Source organism: Patella vulgata, chromosome 8 (genome assembly GCF_932274485.2).
Source record: "Patella vulgata chromosome 8, xgPatVulg1.2, whole genome shotgun sequence".
Lineage (NCBI taxonomy): Eukaryota > Metazoa > Mollusca > Gastropoda > Patellidae > Patella > Patella vulgata.
The window spans coordinates 32,162,643-32,180,056 of NC_065886.2; the positions used below are offsets into that span (position 1 = coordinate 32,162,643).

Genomic DNA, 17,414 nt, shown 5'->3' on the forward strand with positions numbered 1-17,414 from the left:
GTATAGTCGTTCGGATAGGAAGAAAAACCGATGCCCCGTGTACACATTGGCATTCAAATAAAAGAACGATTGACAGTTGGAATTCGAAATAAGAGTAGGTCCTAGTACCGCTGTCCTTTCATAGCACGCTTCATGACGTATACCCGTCTTCATTAACCCAGTAGGAGCAGAACTGTAGAACGTTAAACCGGATTTTATTTCTTAATCGAATAATAAATCACCAGTAAAGGTCAGTTTGCGGTGTCACGTGTCATAAACGTTGAGGGTAATATGAATTCTTAAACAATCCATGCTCTAATTACTGGTATACAAAATTACAAAATAGACTTATTATCTAAAGTCCATTATGGAACTGTGATCAATACTGCATTATTAGAGTTATATAAACCTCATGTACTCAATAAACGATTCTAATGACATACCAATTTGATTTTCTCAACTTCTGGAACACCTGTAAAAATTATCCTTCTTATTTCAGAAAAAAAACTTACTTAACAGCCAACATTACCTGGTTGCGTTGTTTAAAAGCGTTTCATTCCAAATATTTAAGTTTTGAAATTTTAAACAAAACATCTTTCACATGATTCAAATGATTATTCATCAAACAGAACCCCGAAGAACAAAAAATCATATTGGTGTGGCCTTAAACCTATTTACCGATATTCGGCGGATGTTAGAAAGACGCATCCATTATGCTTTTTATGGTTGTATCCAGTTTCAGATTGTATTATGTCTTTTCCATAAGGGATAGAGGGAGAAACGGGGTTTAACGTCCACTCGACACAAATTAGTTCATATGGTTCGATTGTTTTTCAATTATTCGCTTACACGTAGGGGTCCTTAGCAGTGGGGGGAAACCGAGGGACAGGCGACCCTACTCCTTGTCATGTACAAGCGGGCGATTGAAACCACGCCACTTTGATTCAATGCCAGACCTTTTTTATGCACCAATCGGGAACATAAAAATAGGTATACTCCACGTAGTGTGCTATGAGGGATGGTGTAATGTGTTCCAGATGTAGATTTTTATGAGATGTGATAGATAGGGCATGGTGTGTTTGGGATTGTTATGAATGAGTTTGGAATAGATAGGGCATGGTGTGTTGTGGATGATTAAGAATGGGATAGATAGGGCATAGGGTATTATGAGTTTGGGATAAACAGGGCATGGTGTGTTCTTGATTGTTATGAGTTTGGGATAGATAGGGCATGGCTTGTTTTGGGTTTGGGATAGATAGGGCATGGTGTGTTCGCTTTGTTACGAGTTTGCAATATGACATGGTGTGTTCTGGGTGTGGGTCGTTATGGGTTTGCGGTATGTGTGAGTTAGTTGTATTTTACGTCCGCTTCAACCGAGTTGCTATCGCAGACAATTTTGAGGTATGTAGTGTATTGGTAGTTATAGGTGGGTTCCGAATTGCTAGGATTAGACTGTTTTGGGTGCGGGCTGTTATGGACTGGGATAGGGCAGACTTGGGTTGTTGTGTTGGAATGCGATGCGCTTGAGTTGCTATTGGTGTTGGATGGGGTGGGTAGGACATGGGTTGTTATGGATGTGGCTTGGCATGGGTAGGTCAGGAGAGGGGATGCTAACGGTGTCGATGTTATGGACTTGTCATGAGAAGGAGAATGGGTTGTTATGTGAGTTGCTATGGGAAATATTTCTTTATAGCTTATGAGACTTATTCTCCCAAAGCAAAAGATTAATAAATTGATGCAGAATTAAAATGTACACTGTACACTGATCAAAGAAAACGAAGCTACAGTGTAGCGCAGTGGACGCTAGTCCCCCAGATCCGTTCCCTTGATCTGATGTGCGTTTGTTGTTTGTGATGTCTGTGTATATTGTGTCCTGTTTGTTGATTTATCACGCTTAATTGCTTGTGTGTGGCGCGGTCCCTCTGTGCTTACTGTAGTAACATATCGTACTCACCTATCGGTTTTACTCTTTTCATCAGCCAGTTCCCGATGAGTCTGTTGCAGCTTGTCTGTAAGGATCTCCAGTTTCTGAGTCAGCTTGTATTCGGCTTCAAAATGTTCGGACAACAATACCAGATCTCTGGTGGCATCATGAAGAGGTATGTCACTAAGATACAACCCACGCCGGTTCAGGTCGTCGAGGTTCATGACACTTGGTGAACACAGGAACAACATACAGTTAGACTCCTCCACGTGTATCATCTGGCCCTTGATTCGCATCCTCGAGTCCCCATCCATGGTTTCTACATCTGATACACTCGCCTTCGATCTCAGTACGTAAACCGTGTTGATGTGCTGAATAATGTTCTCAAATGTGAAGTCCATGTGAGGTCGAATCATGTCAAATAAATCTGTAACCCTTTTGTTATCGATGGCGTTGGGTATAACACGGGTGAAGGAATTGCCACCCTGCCTGATGATCAGATTCTCGTCAAACATGATGTGAAACGGAAAGGCCCTACAGAACGTTGCTGGACTAATGTGAGGCTCATACGACAAGACGTTATCGTAGGAGTCAACGTTTGTATCTGTGACGGAGTCTTCTGTGGATTTCTCCTTGATGATAAATTGAACATGACCACATTGCTCCTTGGACTGGATGAGCTCTAGTTCGACATCTGAACTATGAAGTCTCTTGGCCACGGTTTTCACTATACCAATCACTATTCTCTCTAAGCCGGGTCGTTCCGAATAGTAATGCAAGATAGTTGCCTTATCCCCTTCTCGTTCAGAACATCGGAAGGAAGGTGCCTGCATGCCAGGATAAATGGTGGCGAGATGATCGTGCAGGGCATCCAGATTCTGTAAAAAGTCTTTGGTAGTTCCACCCAACACCTGCAGGATTTTATCATAACCCGACTCCTCACAAAACTGGAAGAACATCACACCAAACGATTCCAAGATATCACCGGCATCAATTTCTAAAAGACAAAAAAGAATTAATTTGACCAGCTGTTATGAAGAAGCCTAACATCTAGAAACAAAAGCAAAACTGAATCTTTAACACATATATTTTGGTGAAAGTGTAATTCTGCAGCAAGAAATGGGTCGAACAACAATTGAGCACATTAAAAAACACAACACAATGTATATGGAAAACAATCACTGGTTTATATACATATGGCACGGCGTTTCGACAAGTATTCTACTATCGTTTTCAAGTACAAACGACAAGAGAATACTTGTCAAAACGTCGTGCTATATGTATATAAACCAGTGATTGTTTCCCATATAAATTGTGTTATATTTTTTTGAGAATATATAATTTTATCTTGAAAACAAAAGAACTAGAAACAAGAATTCAGAAGTTCAGATTCTATAATTCTTACCAAGGACTTTCGAAGCGGCTCCAACCAATCCATATGAAAGGGAATCGTCATAGATGGATCTTACCAAGAAACTGCCATCCATTTCCAGAGCAGCTTCTTTTCTGAAAGTTAACAAAATACAAATTATTAATGTCTAACTTTAACTATTCCTTGGGGTCGAGCCAGTGCTTTAATCATCAAGTCCCCGTGGATCCCGTTTCCAAATATACGACGCCCCGACCACATTTTTAACTGTAAACCTAACCAGATGGCTCATATTAGAAATGAAATGGCCTGTAACTCATATGCTGATTACACTATTTTGCCTTATTCAACTATTTTGCCGATACCGTTTTTTTAGGACTTCGAATTTTGTCTAATGGTTTGGATTGTTCGTACTTGGTTTTATTTTATTCCTACTGTTCTACCCGGCTGGGCTAATGAAGACGGACATACGCCATACAGTATGCTATTGGAAATCTGTTGCCCGGACAGCGGCGCTACGGCTTACTCTTATATCGAATTCGATCTGCCAAGGGTTCTTTTACGTGCACGCGAATATATACACTAAAGCTAATAATAACACCAGCTAGTGTCCTTTTATCCCCTGTAGCTGAAACGTCCATAATATACCGCTTGTCCCGAGTCGTACTCCACACTTTGTTTAGTTAAGAGAGGGTTGGAAGGCCGAATGGTTAGCACGTTGCACCACAAGGAGCAGGGTCGCCTGTTCAACCTCGTGAGTTTTCTCCGGGTCCTCAGGTTTCCTCCCACTCCCAAGCGAATTATTGAAATAAAATTAAACCATACGTTAGTCCCGAAATCACATAATTTGTGTCGAATGGACGTTTAGTTTGACTTATATGCTTTTATTAATATACGACTATCGATGTAATAAGATGTATAAAATAGCCGAGGTAAATAATATGTCAATTATCCCTGGATTAAATGTTTTAACCCGATACTGCTGTAGTAAGTGTATAAAATATGAAATATATACAAATCGTATGAAGTACTGAAGATAGTAGTAATAGTAATTAACACAATATGATATTTTGTTTTATTTCTGTGGTTCCTTGGCAATAAGCGCCCCGGTCAACGACCTTCTCCTCTTGGAATTCCAACTGCTGTGGGATCTTTTAAATGTAGTCAGTGGCATAGCTAGGGTTTGTGCTGCCCGAGAAGATTCTAACGGTTGGCGTTGCCAGTGGCGGATTGCCCATGGCGTATATGACCTACCAGCGTCAGGGCCCCCATAGGCGTACGGATTCGATGAATATTAGTGGGGCAGAACCTGCAATGCCTGAAAAGATTTCGGGTTACTCGAGACTTTTTAAAAATTTAACCGCCGCATATGCGTTTTTCTGCTATTCTAGCCCACGAGTTAAGCAACTTCAAAGTTTCCAATCGTTTTGTAACCGAAATGTTCTTAAAAAGTAAGAATACATAATTCGTCATTTCCAAACGGTTGTTCAACCACCGCAGTCTCTCATTGCATGGATGAACGTCAATTCGGTAATATGGAACCATGCTTTCCATTACGCTGGAGACTGAACAATTTAGCATCGTGGAGATGATGACTTTACCCAGAAGTTGTACTATAGTCCCTGTTTGAGCAGTAAAACAGTACGTTAAGTCCCTTTTCATTCATGTATGGATTTGTTTGTCCCCTCGGAACGACTGGTACTACTTCCATTGTCAGATCTGGGCTTAATTTTTATAAAGAACAACTCTCGATACATATAACACAGCCTATCAATGTCTAACATAACAGATTTTACTACTCTTCTCAAATTAATCGATGGCCTCTTGTAGGGATCTAATTTCTGATTCGGTTTTTAGTCAAAGATGCTCACAAAATCTACAACACATATACAAGTGACAGGACTTTTAATGGATGCCTCGATAGAGTTGATTGATGTGTATAAGTAGAGTTATTAAGGCCGGAGCTGTTTGCACAGAGTCCCATGATAGATCAGACGAAATTAGCGGATGGTAGCAGCGGGCGGTGAAGTCTTTACAAATAAGCTTTGATAATGTGGACTTAGAAACGAAACGCCACTTCAATTAACTTGAGAGCTATTAACAGAAGGTTCTAACATTACCCGGAAGAAGAAAGAAAATACATTTAGCAGCGCTTAGAAGGCATTAATTACTAGTTTTGTTCAAGTCTGACTTCATGTTGCCCCATAATTAAAAGCTAAGACTCTGAACAATATACGTATTAAATACCCCCATCAGAAGATGACATCACAGGCATGTTCTTTGTAAAAATGTATTATGTAAGATTTTGATAGAGAGCTTACAATTCTCGCTATAATAGTTAAAAAGATAGATAATGAAAAGGGAATATGTTGAAAATTACTTCATTCGGAGCGGAGTAATCGCCTTTTGAAGAACGATGTAGTCTCGATTGCCACTGTAAACGTTGTTACGATAATAAACAAAGTCTCGATTATCTATTTTTAAATTAAATCAATCGTTTTTTTACCTGTTGAAAATCAAACCACCCGAAGTTCCGGAGAGTTGATTATGGAATTGACATGTAAATAAATGTCTAATTAAAGATTTATATTCAAAAAAGATCTGCATTAGGAATACATAGCTCTTGAAATAAAAAAAGGGGGGGGGGAATATTTCATGTTGAAATCCTGGAAATAAGGCCTCTATCACAGATATGATCAGGTACAAATTCGGACTGTGTCATTTCGTACGGCACAGAAATGTCTTTGTGCAGTACTTCATTGGTATTCTTAATACATATCCACCATCCGACACAAAGTTCCAGGGAGACGCGGTGATTCAGTGAATAAGATGCTACCTGACTAATCAGACGGTCCTTGTTTCGATCACGGCGTTGGCCGAGAAAGTCTTCGTGATGCCTAGCAAGGGGAAGTGTCTAGTGAGAAACCTGAGACCTCGTATACATGTTGCGGTGCACGTAAATGACCTTTTGCTATTTATCATTCCGTTGTGTTGCTATAAGGGCAAAATTTCCCTCATAGCACACTGCATGGCGCAGGCCCGACTTCACTAGCCCAGTCGGAGCAGAAATGTGAGACGTTAAACCCTCATATCATTTAAAACGGGCATAACCTATGGCCCTTCTTCGTTAGCACGGTTGGTGCCGAAAAGTAGGACGTTTAACCCCCATATCATTTCATTTCATTTCTCAAATGATTATACCTCCCAGATCCACTATTATAACGTCAGAGAAAATACAGCTGCAATAATACATACGTTAAAATATTGCGCCCATCATTGGACCTAATTTGAAAATGATGCCCACAGCGCTGGATGGACAATTTTATTCATTTAAGGAACATAACATATAATTAAAGCCTGCATTTGAACGACTGTCATTTAGAAACTAACTTAAAGGTTTTAGACATTAAACATACGACTGATCCAATACAAAATCTGTGTTCATAGGCAACCGTGGTTAAACGCGGGGAAAACCGTGTCAGAATGTGATAAGTCTCCAAACAAAATTGTTCCAGACACTTCGAGAGAGAAGAAAAATATGTTTTTGAGTCAATATTGACAGTGAAAGCGATTGTTCTGTTACAATTTAAATGGCGGTTAATACAACCCCTGAGGGCGACACGATCCGTACGTTCTATGGACCGTTTGAATTAAGATGACCGAATGCATATTTAAAAGAAATACCCACCAGACACGCTTGTGTGACGTAGATGGCGTTAAGTGAGTTTCGATGTAGATCTATGTAGATTGCGGATATGAAAAGAATATCTTTTACATCATTACCCGAAACGAATCGAAACGGTTTCCGTGTTTCTGGCAGAAGATTACTACTACTTACGTGATGTTTTTAAATGAATCTGAAACGGAGTCTTGTTTTTTTTCCTTAAAATGGAATATTATTGAATTTTATTTCAACTGAATAAATACAAGCGTCTCGCGATGCTCTTTATCAATGATTACTGTTTAGCTTACTGATAAGGCATCAATACGGTGAAACTGTGTCGTTCCGAATAACCAAATGAAATGAAATGGGGTTAATTGTTTAACGAGAAGGTTCGTCAGGACTTTACAACATGGTTTGCATTTGTCATGGTCGCTCGCTAACCCGCAGTCCGGGTTCGATTCCGGTTTTAGCCTAAAAAGTTCATTTGGATTTTTTCGGCATGGTTTCCCCATGTCAGTCGTGCTGGATGTGGGACATCGAAAGGAACAGCGTCTTCCCAGATGAGACGAAACCCCGATGTCCCGCTTGGTCATTCGTGTGCACACAAAAGAACCCTTGACAGTTGCCTCGTCCGGGAAACATTTCTCTCGTAGCACAATGCCCGTCTGTATTAGCTCGGTTGGTGTCGAAAAGTAGGCCGTTAAACACCATTTCATTTCATTCTATCCAGGTTTTTAAATCAAGTCGGGCGTCTTGATGTTCTTAAGAAGCAAACTTTTTAGTAGTTAATCTGATGTGATTAATCTGCCAAGAAACGGTGATTATCAGAGTAGCAAGACCATTTAATTAGTGCGTTATCCCAACAAAGCATCCAGCACATGAAAGAAGCAATTCATTAAGAGTAGAAGAGGCGGTTTTTACGTGTCATTAATCCGAGGCCCGAGGTGAACGGTGATTTAAAGATATGGTGCCTGAAGACGCCATGCTAATTAGATCACCTAGTCTAAGATGAAAATATTATAGTATTTCTTATGGTTAGAAAAAATAAAATTTTGGTGATTAGTTACGCTTACAATGAATTAAACCAATCTTAGAATTTCTACCATATCAACCAATATCTTGGTGACCTGCAGAATTAAAAAGAATGAATGAAATAAAACAGGGCTTAACGTTCTACTTTTCTACACACTTTGGGCTAGTGAAATTTTGCACGGACAGCGGCACTATGGTCTACTCCTGTTTTGAAATCGAACACTCAAGGGTTCTTTTACGTACACACGTGTACATGGAATCACGGTATTTTGTCCCATCCGAACAACTAAACAATGTTTCTTGCCAGGCCCACCACCCTGCACCACTGACACGGGGGAACCACGCCTGTAAATCCATACTCAGCCAACACGGAGATCTCCTGTTTAACGAGCCAGAACCTTACTCAATGAGCCACTGTGAACACCCTTACTCGTCGGGTCTCTGTAACCCCCCCCCCCCCCCATCCATCTTACGCCAAAGGAATTATAATTAAAGATATGCGATATTTTCAAATATTACTAATTTCGTTGTTGTTATGCACGTGTTGACGATATCAGGTTTGTTTATATGATATGGTTCTGACGTGGAGTGGAGACTGAAATATCTGTCTAATTGTACGAAAATAGACAGATTATTACAAAAATAAATATTGCTTCATTTTCTATTTATTCACATTTATTTGTGATCATGGCTTATATTTACAGTCTGACTATCGATAATATTAGTGGTGTGATGACGATACAGTATATCTCGTGTGTACACTCAGACTACCACTCAACACTAATACTGAGATGGCGATATACTTAGATATATTTATTCGTTTATACTTGCAATCATCGCTTATATTTATCTATTAATATTAGTGGTGTGATGGCGATATAGTATCTCCTATTTATATTCTGTCTCTCAATAAACACCAATACTATATACAGTGTTGTATTTACATTTTTACTATCAGTTACAACCAATTGTAATCATTATCATGGTGGTAAATCGTCATGTTTTTCTGGGTATTTTAATCCCTAAATAAGACTGATATGTGTTGACATTTAATAGACTGTAGAAACATGTCTTATCATTATCTGGCACCACCATCCTCTCGTTCCTGATCGGAGACAACCAGGAATGTATTTACAGGTACGCGTCATTCAACACCCACTCGGTAGATGCAGGAGTCCGTTAACGAATGTGGAAAAACAAGCAGGTCGGGTGATAACTTTGATCGTTCGAGAGTTCTTAGGATTGTATGTGCTCAAGGGCAATAAATCTGGGCGTTTATTATCAGAAATGGCTGAAACTCAATTATCGTCGTCGTCTCACTAATGTTACAACACATTGTTGTGGTTTTTTTTAAATAAACGAAACTGTGGACCGACAAAAGAAATGATACACCGGTTAGAACTAAATATGCCATCTGTAGGTCACGAGATGTATACAGGGCTAGCGCTTACACTAACCCCATGACGAAATTTGCAGTTGGTCTTAGTATATTAGACCTGACCATTGTACACTTTTCGCACTGGTTTATTGAAGTCTTTCGTTTGTAGTTTCTGTCACCTAGATGAAAGAATTGGCTTGGGATTGTCTGTGTTATAAACACCAACAACTGCCGGTTGTCGCGCAACACGCTGATTTCATAAATTCCAAATCTCACTAGTCACTCCAGTTTAACTTTGGTTCGCGAATACGCTTCCGCCAAATCCACGAATGCACTCGGTCAAACCACTCGGTCGGACGCACAAATCATGACACACAAAGCTCCATTTCGGGTGTAATACAATCGTTGTTGTAATGAAAATTTCTGGCTTGATGAAGTCATTACGCGTACATGGTTCTAATTACCCGGTTTCTAATTATACCATAAAGTTTGTTCTAAATTTATCCAAAAATACCATAAAAAACACGAATTCCAGTTATAGAACGAATAACGCTAATTCTCTATAATAACGTAATTAGGTAGGAAATCATATCAGGATTACTAATCAATACTCAATTATCGATTACCGGCGACATCTATTGAAATATTTTGTCTCAGAAAAGAATTATATTTCAAAGCGGTTCCTACATAAAAATCAATCAATTTCAAGTTCAATTTGTCGTCGATCGATCACTTCTTTCCGATATTCTATAATCGTTGAACCGTGGTACATGTATTCATCATTATGCCTTGAACTTAACGACATAGTTACCCCACAATTAGCCTTTGACTAATTGCATAAATAGTTTATGATCCGTACCATATTGAATGGGGTAATTTGTGTGTGTGTTTTTTTTTCTAAAATCGAGCGGAAATGACCTTTACAATTCTATGATGGTGGTACGCTAATGTATGTTGCTGCGTCCGTGAATATACAATATCAGGATAGGTCATTAACGTTTTTTGGTTTTTGGTTTAAACTTCCGGTACAGTCGGTAACCCCGTTTATACTTGTGGTGGGTTTATTGCTGGACTAAGCAAACCATATGGGCGTCTTGAACATGACTGGCATATATCGTTGTTAGGGAAACAATGGCGGTCGTGTTGAGTATTTAACATTCAGGCTTTTAAAGGTTTAAATCTTTTTGAAAAAAAAAATTAAATAATTATAAACACTGTTAAATTTAGTGCACAGCAACATTATATTTAGTAATTTAGTATATGTATCCAATTGTTGGAATCCAAATAGAATGTCTTGATTCATGAACTGTTAATGAAATGTCAAATGAAATGGTGTTGAACATCCCTAGATTCTGCACAAACCGGACTATTGAAATGAAATGAAATGGGGTTTAACGTCCTACTGTTCTGCTCCGACTGGGCTAATAAAGACGGGTATACGCCATACAGTGTGCTATGAGGGAAATTTTGCCCGAGCACCGGCGCTACAGTCTACTTTTATATCGAATTCAAACTGCCAAGGGATCTTTTACGTGCACGCCAATGTGTACGCGAGGTCTGGGGTTTTCGTCCCATCTGAACGACTAAACGTTATCTCTTGCTAGGTCCTCGTTCCTGTACCACTAAGAAGGCGGAACCACGTCGGAAAATCCCGATGAACTTTCTCGGCCAATGCAGGGATCGAACACGGCACATCCAGGTTAGCGAACCAACGTCTTACTTACTCATATAATGTGCAATTATAGAACTTTTAATCGAACAGAGGGATCCCCGTCTACTCTTCATCAAAATCCAACTGTCACAATTACTTTTTTTACGTGCATGTCAACGAGAAAACGGGCGAACCTCTGGTTTTCGTCTAATCCGAACGACTAGACGATGCTTCTTGTCAGGCCCGTCGACCTCCACCAATGACCGGTGGAACGAAGGCGGGAAAATGTCATGAAACTTTGTCGGTCAACACCGGGAGATCTAACCCTAGTTATTGAACGAGGAACCACGGTGGCCCAGTGGGTAAGACGTTGGCTCACTAACCCGGGGGTACCGTGTTCGATCTCGGTGTTGGCCGAGAAAGTTCATCAGGGCTTTCCGGCGTCCCCCTCCCACCTTGTCAGTGGTGCAGGACAGGGGGTCTGACAAGGGACAACGTAGAGTGGTTCGGATTGACGAAAACCAGAACATGGAAATCATTTAGGCAACGAAAATAAATGTTAATACATTTGATAACATCGTTAGGACCCTAACAGAATTTCGGGAACCACAAACTGTTAACCATACCCGATACTTGTTATTGAAATTACATGGCTTCATTTATTGAAGGATATTCGAGTGGACCCGCCAATAAGATTTAGCCTACAAATAAATTGCCCGGGTATGGGGGCGCGGGTTGTCTTTAGGACCAGATCCCCCCAATTGTCTGGACCGTCTCAAAATCGGGTGGTCTAAATTATACACGAGATATATGTTATCCATGTCAATCATTTACATTTATCTATGTCCTAATGGCATTAGGTTGGAACAACAAATCAATTTAGAGAACAGATCCCACCATAATCCATTACAACGATTTTCATTCTAGGGCTATTCTGGCAGTGATTATGTCGTAATCTCGGGACAATGATCACCATAGCCGATAAGACCAACAGAACACCAAAAGAGAATCAACCACTTTAGAACATTTTTTTTTGTTTTTTATTTAAACAACAAAAAAAACAAAAAAAAACAACAAAAAAAACAATAGGTTGCCAGACGGCTCAACGACACGTTCTATCAGTCTTTAAAGACTCTCGCATTTTTATTCTTTAATAGGTAATGGACAAAAAAGAGCACATTCCATCAAAAGAGAAGGATCTAATATTAGAAATTTTGTAAAATAAAATAGGTTGCCAGACAATTAAATCCACGTTCTATCAGTATACAAAGGTTCTAGAAATTGTATTCTTTAATAGGTAATGGACGAATACGAGAAAGAGAATTAACCATTTTAGACATTTGTTTAAAAATAAAGGTTACCAGACAACTAATTGAAGAATTAGCGAGACATTAGAGACTGGCGAAGGGCAGTAAGATTTACCAGAAATAATTACAATTCTCCCTTGCGCTAACACAAACAAAACTGATAATTAGATAACTTCAGCTGTTCGAGTTCAAGAACTTCGACAGAAATCTAGCTGTTCGAGTTAAAGAGTTTCAACGGAGCTTTAGCTGTCCGAGTTAAAGTGCTTCCACAGAGCTTTGGCTATTAGAGTTAAAGAGCGTCGACAGAGCTTTAGCTCCAAAGATTATGATGCCGTTACCGTTAAAGTATCAATCTCTACATGTTCCAGGGGATTAACCGGAATCAGTGTTAGCTAGATTGTACTTTAATCACCACCACTGATGACATTAATTAATGTGATTAGTTGTTTGGTTGGGTTGTTAATCATACTAGTTTCTGGCTTGAGACACCATTAAACACGTCATCATTATTAGACACTATCCAATTAAACAACACTGTGGCTTACAGTTAATGTGTTTCAAAAACCTGTAAGGAAACAGGGGGATTGCGCTATTGGACATAAGAAATAGAATCGACCTAAACCGGTGGCATATGTTGTTGTACTTATGTTCATGTATATTCGAAGACGCGGTGGTTAAGTGAGTAAGATGCTGGTTCGTTAACCAGGAAGTCTGGGGTTCGGTTCCGGTGTTGGCTAAAAAAGGTCCTTGTGATGTTCCAACGCGTTTACCGCTTATCAGTGGTGCAGGACGGGGGGTCTGGCAAGGATGTTGTAGTTCGGATAACACGAACAACCGAGGTCCCGTGTACTTTAGTCTGCACGTTAAAGAAGTAGGGCGTTAGTCTCGTCGTGATGTACTTTTCCAATCGTGACATGATCATTACAGTTATAATAAGCCTTGCTATAATTATATTTAATTATCATTCAATGGACACAGTTTGTGTATTAAAAAGGGTTATTTTGCTATTCATCTGACTTTGTGACGTTTATGTAGATAGAAGCGCTATAAGCCTTATCGTTTACACATATTTCACAAGTCATGCAATGTCTTATATGATATAATAAAGTACAAATGAGAATTTAAAAAAAAATCTTCTTGCAAAATGGACTGGTTTGTACAAAGGGCAAAGCAGGATTATTATTACTTTACTGGTGCAAGAGAAATACAAATGACGGCGTGAAACCAATAAAAGTCACAGTAAGCTTTATACGGTCATTCACTCTTATGGTGCAGGGCGGATTGTCTGGCAAGGGACAACATATGGTCGTTCGCATGGGACAAAAACCCGAGATCATGTGTACTCATTGGCATTCACGTAAAGATTCCTTGGCATTTGGAATTCGATATAAGAGTAAGCTGTAGTAGTGCCGCTATCTGTACGAAATGGTAGTTGGAATTCGATATAAGATTAGGCTGTAGTGCCACTCTGCGGGCGAAATTACCCTCATGACACGCTGTAAGGCGTATGCCCGACTTCATTAGCCCTGTCTTAACGGCAGTAGGGCGTTAAACCCCATTTCATTTAAAACGGGCATAACCTAAGGTAAAACTAAGCTATTTTCGAATTAAAAGTAGGCAACTTTTAGTTAATACTTTGTAGTATTTGTAAGATCATATAATCAAAATTACATCTGAGGTTTAAATGTACCGGTTAATTAATACTTTAGCGCGTAGGGGTCGCTGTGGCTCAGTGAGTAACAAGGAGGTTTCGGGTTCACCCCCGGTTTTGGCCGAAAAAGATCAGCATGGAGGGTCTGACCAGTGCTGTGTCTAATCCTTCGGATGGGACGAAAAATCTAGATCCCGTGTACACATTGGAGTGCACGTAAAAGAAACGGAACTTTAAACACACGATAAAATGGTGGTGGGCTTATTACATAGCGATCAGCAGGGATACATGACTTTGTAAATATGGAACCATTTTGGACCGATGTTCCTAGCAGGAATAATATTGTAGTTTGCACGGGATTCCTATTAATTAAAGGAGCTAAATGTCTATTTTTTGGCAACTAGAAATGGACACAAATATTTCGCAACGCATATAATAATGTAATATGAATGTATTTAAACTGATTTACATTCAATTATTTCTGTTTTTACTATAATTTCTACTTAGTTATGTTCGGCGAAATACGCAAACAGTTAAAATTGAATGACAGTCTTTGGCATCTGGTTATTCCAGTCTACACTGTTAGTATTTTCCCCAGTAGAATATGTAAGTCTCATTCAGCTAGTCGCTTCATTACAAATGGCACTCTAAAGCATTCTGGCACGCGATTCGTGTGCCAATTTTAAAGTGTTCATTTTGTCTTAAATATCAGAAGCCCACCTTTCCACGACAAGATAACGTCAATTTTGATTTAAATTGACCCTCAAGTCGTGTTTGCAATGTCGAAAACTATGGCTAATACTGAGTTAACAACTTACCAACTGTTACCTTAACCACATTTGTAATTTATAGCGCACAATGCGAGATTTCAATGGAACAATTTTATAATATGTTGGCCTATTTATACATTATCGTTATTCATAGTACGTGTATAAAGCACACAAAGCTATAAAATCCAAATAAATGTGAGATTTCAATGGAACGTGCTGACAAGTGGGATGTTTATGATGGACTAATGTCTATATAAGGTGGTGTTAATCTCTGTCAATATCATAAAATAAACCGAGTTGAAGAACCCAATCAAAGATTCAGCTGTCGACATTCCCATCATTATAACGAGACAGGTGAACGGCGTGGCACGGGATAGGTTAATACTGGTAAGCATAAACAGCAGCATACGAAGGTTACGCTGTCTGTCCCTAGTTAGCTACGCTTGAGAACAGACAAGAAGCTCGTTGACCAAGATTTGAATTCCTAAATCGAAGTGTTTAGTCAAAAACACTAAACACCCTTCGCAGATACCCAGAAGTATTTATTCTGCTTCCATTTAATAAACTTGAACATGTTTATTGAGTCTGTGTGTGTATGAAACATTTAAAACCTATCAGAACTCTAGTTTTGTAATATGGCGGCGATACAGGGCAGAGATCTACTCTCAAAGTAAGGAGTTCTCTGTGTGAAAAATGGAACTGCATTAAACCCCTCCTTCTCTGTTTTGATGGGGTTTTCAATAACCACTTTGCGAGGTGCCAGTTACACGGTAAACATACAGGAATCATTTCATCGTGACTTCTCTACTCTATGGATCAACTGGTAACATATCACAATGTCCTCACCATTGGGCCTTAAATACGCCTTGCTATTATGAAAGTTAAATTCCTAAAAGCAATATCAGTCAAAACACGTTTTCATTCCGTTCAGTATTTACAAATGAATTGAAGTGGCGTTTAACGTCCTACTGTTCTGCTCGGACTGGGTTAATAAAGACGAGCATACGCCATCCGGTGCGCCATGCGGGAAATTGTGTCGGGACAGCGGCACTACGGCCTACTCTTATATCCAACTGCCAAGAGATCTTTTACGTGCAGACCAATGTGAACACGTTAACGACTAAACAACTGTCCTTGCTAGGCCCTTCGTCCTGCACCACTGACAATAGGAGATCACAAAGACATGTTGCGATGAAAATTTATCAAAATCGGCATCCACTGCTGGCGAAAGATAAATACATTATGCACACAGAGATATATCTACTTCATACTTCGAGAAAAGATCTCTGTCCTGAATGGCCGCCATATCCAAAAATTGGAATACTATTTTGTAATGTGGTTTTACTCTGTTTTACATCTGACAAACACACAAAGATCAAATAAACCCTTTTCAATTTTATTTAAATAATGGAAGTAAAATCAATACTTCCCCATATTCTCGAAGTATGTTAAGTGCTTTCGATTAAAATCGTCGATTTAGTACTTCAAATGTCGGTCAACTAGCTTAGTGTCTGATCATCTCAGGTGGTGTTAACTGTAGACAGGCAGCCAAAGTTTAGTATGACATGAATATTGTGTTCGTGTCTTAATTAAATGTTAAATAATCTTTCTGAGAATATTTGTTAGGGTATAGAGCGCCGTGAAAAAGTAGATAATGCCGGCAAAATGCAATGTCAATCAGTGACTTTAACTCATTATATGCATCTATGTGAAAAATGAAATGATATTTAAAAAGTCCAGTTTAACAGCAAAAGGCTATAACAACACACTTATGTTGAAATGGGGGTGGTTTCTTCATCTTCACAACGTTTCGGGTTAAAATGCCTTTTATCAAATGAATAAGAAATAAAATGAATTGCAATTTAAAAATATTTCTAATTTGTTTAAAATGAAATGCAAAGTAAAAATATTTCTAATTTGTTTAAAATATTTCTAATTTGTTTAAATTTGTTTAAAATATTTCTAATTTGTTTAAATTTGTTTAAAATATTTCTAATTTGTTTAAAATATTTCTAATTTGTTTTAAATGAAATGCAATGTAAAAAATATTTCTAATTAATTTGTTTAAAATGAAATGCAATATAAAAATATTTTTAATGTGTTTAAAACAATATAGATATTACAAAAAAAAAGTTAAAGATTACAGAAGTAGGCTGCAATAATCGCATGTAAATCGGATTGGAAAGAGTCTTCAGGGCAACCGGGATTTTAATTTGAGGAAATGATTTTTAAGAGGAAGCGAAAATTGACTTTAAGTGAGTTTGCGCCTCGGGTATTGACTTCATATTTCGCTATTCAATTGAAAACACAAATCTTGACAACATACAAGGGGGAAAACATAAGCGCTGAATTTAAATAAAAATCAATAAGCAAAACGACTTGAATCTATTTTTCTGTGGTTGTTTATGGCTGTTGAAATGGTTTCAGTTGTTGACTGACTCTATATGCCGAGAGCTTGAGAAGACACGAACAGATAGTAACTCGACACGCTGACTTGTTACTCCAGAATCTCACCATGGTGGGTATTTCTGAGAGCGGTTAATGCTGGTGTTGGTATCCCGCTAAAACTTCTGCGTGCCAATCAAAATATATCGATGCGAGAGTGAGGATCTAATAAGCAATAATGAATAAAGTGTCTTATTCCTTTCCATGGGTACATTATCCCACTTATACTTGAAGTAACGCTTCA

The 17,414-nt window shown here is 38.8% G+C and overlaps 1 protein-coding gene across 1 annotated transcript in view; it reads right to left on the minus strand.

Moving 5' to 3' along the window:
- The window catches only part of LOC126830060 (guanylate cyclase soluble subunit beta-1), an 80,611-nt gene that overhangs the window by 17,162 nt on the left and 46,035 nt on the right, over nt 1-17,414 (minus strand). The window contains exons 3-4 of the mRNA XM_050560273.2: nt 3,309-3,409; nt 1,934-2,900 (exon numbers count right to left, since the gene is read on the minus strand). Coding sequence (XP_050416230.2) covers nt 1,934-2,900; nt 3,309-3,409 — 1,068 coding nt within the window. The remainder of the gene's footprint in view (nt 1-1,933; nt 2,901-3,308; nt 3,410-17,414) is intronic.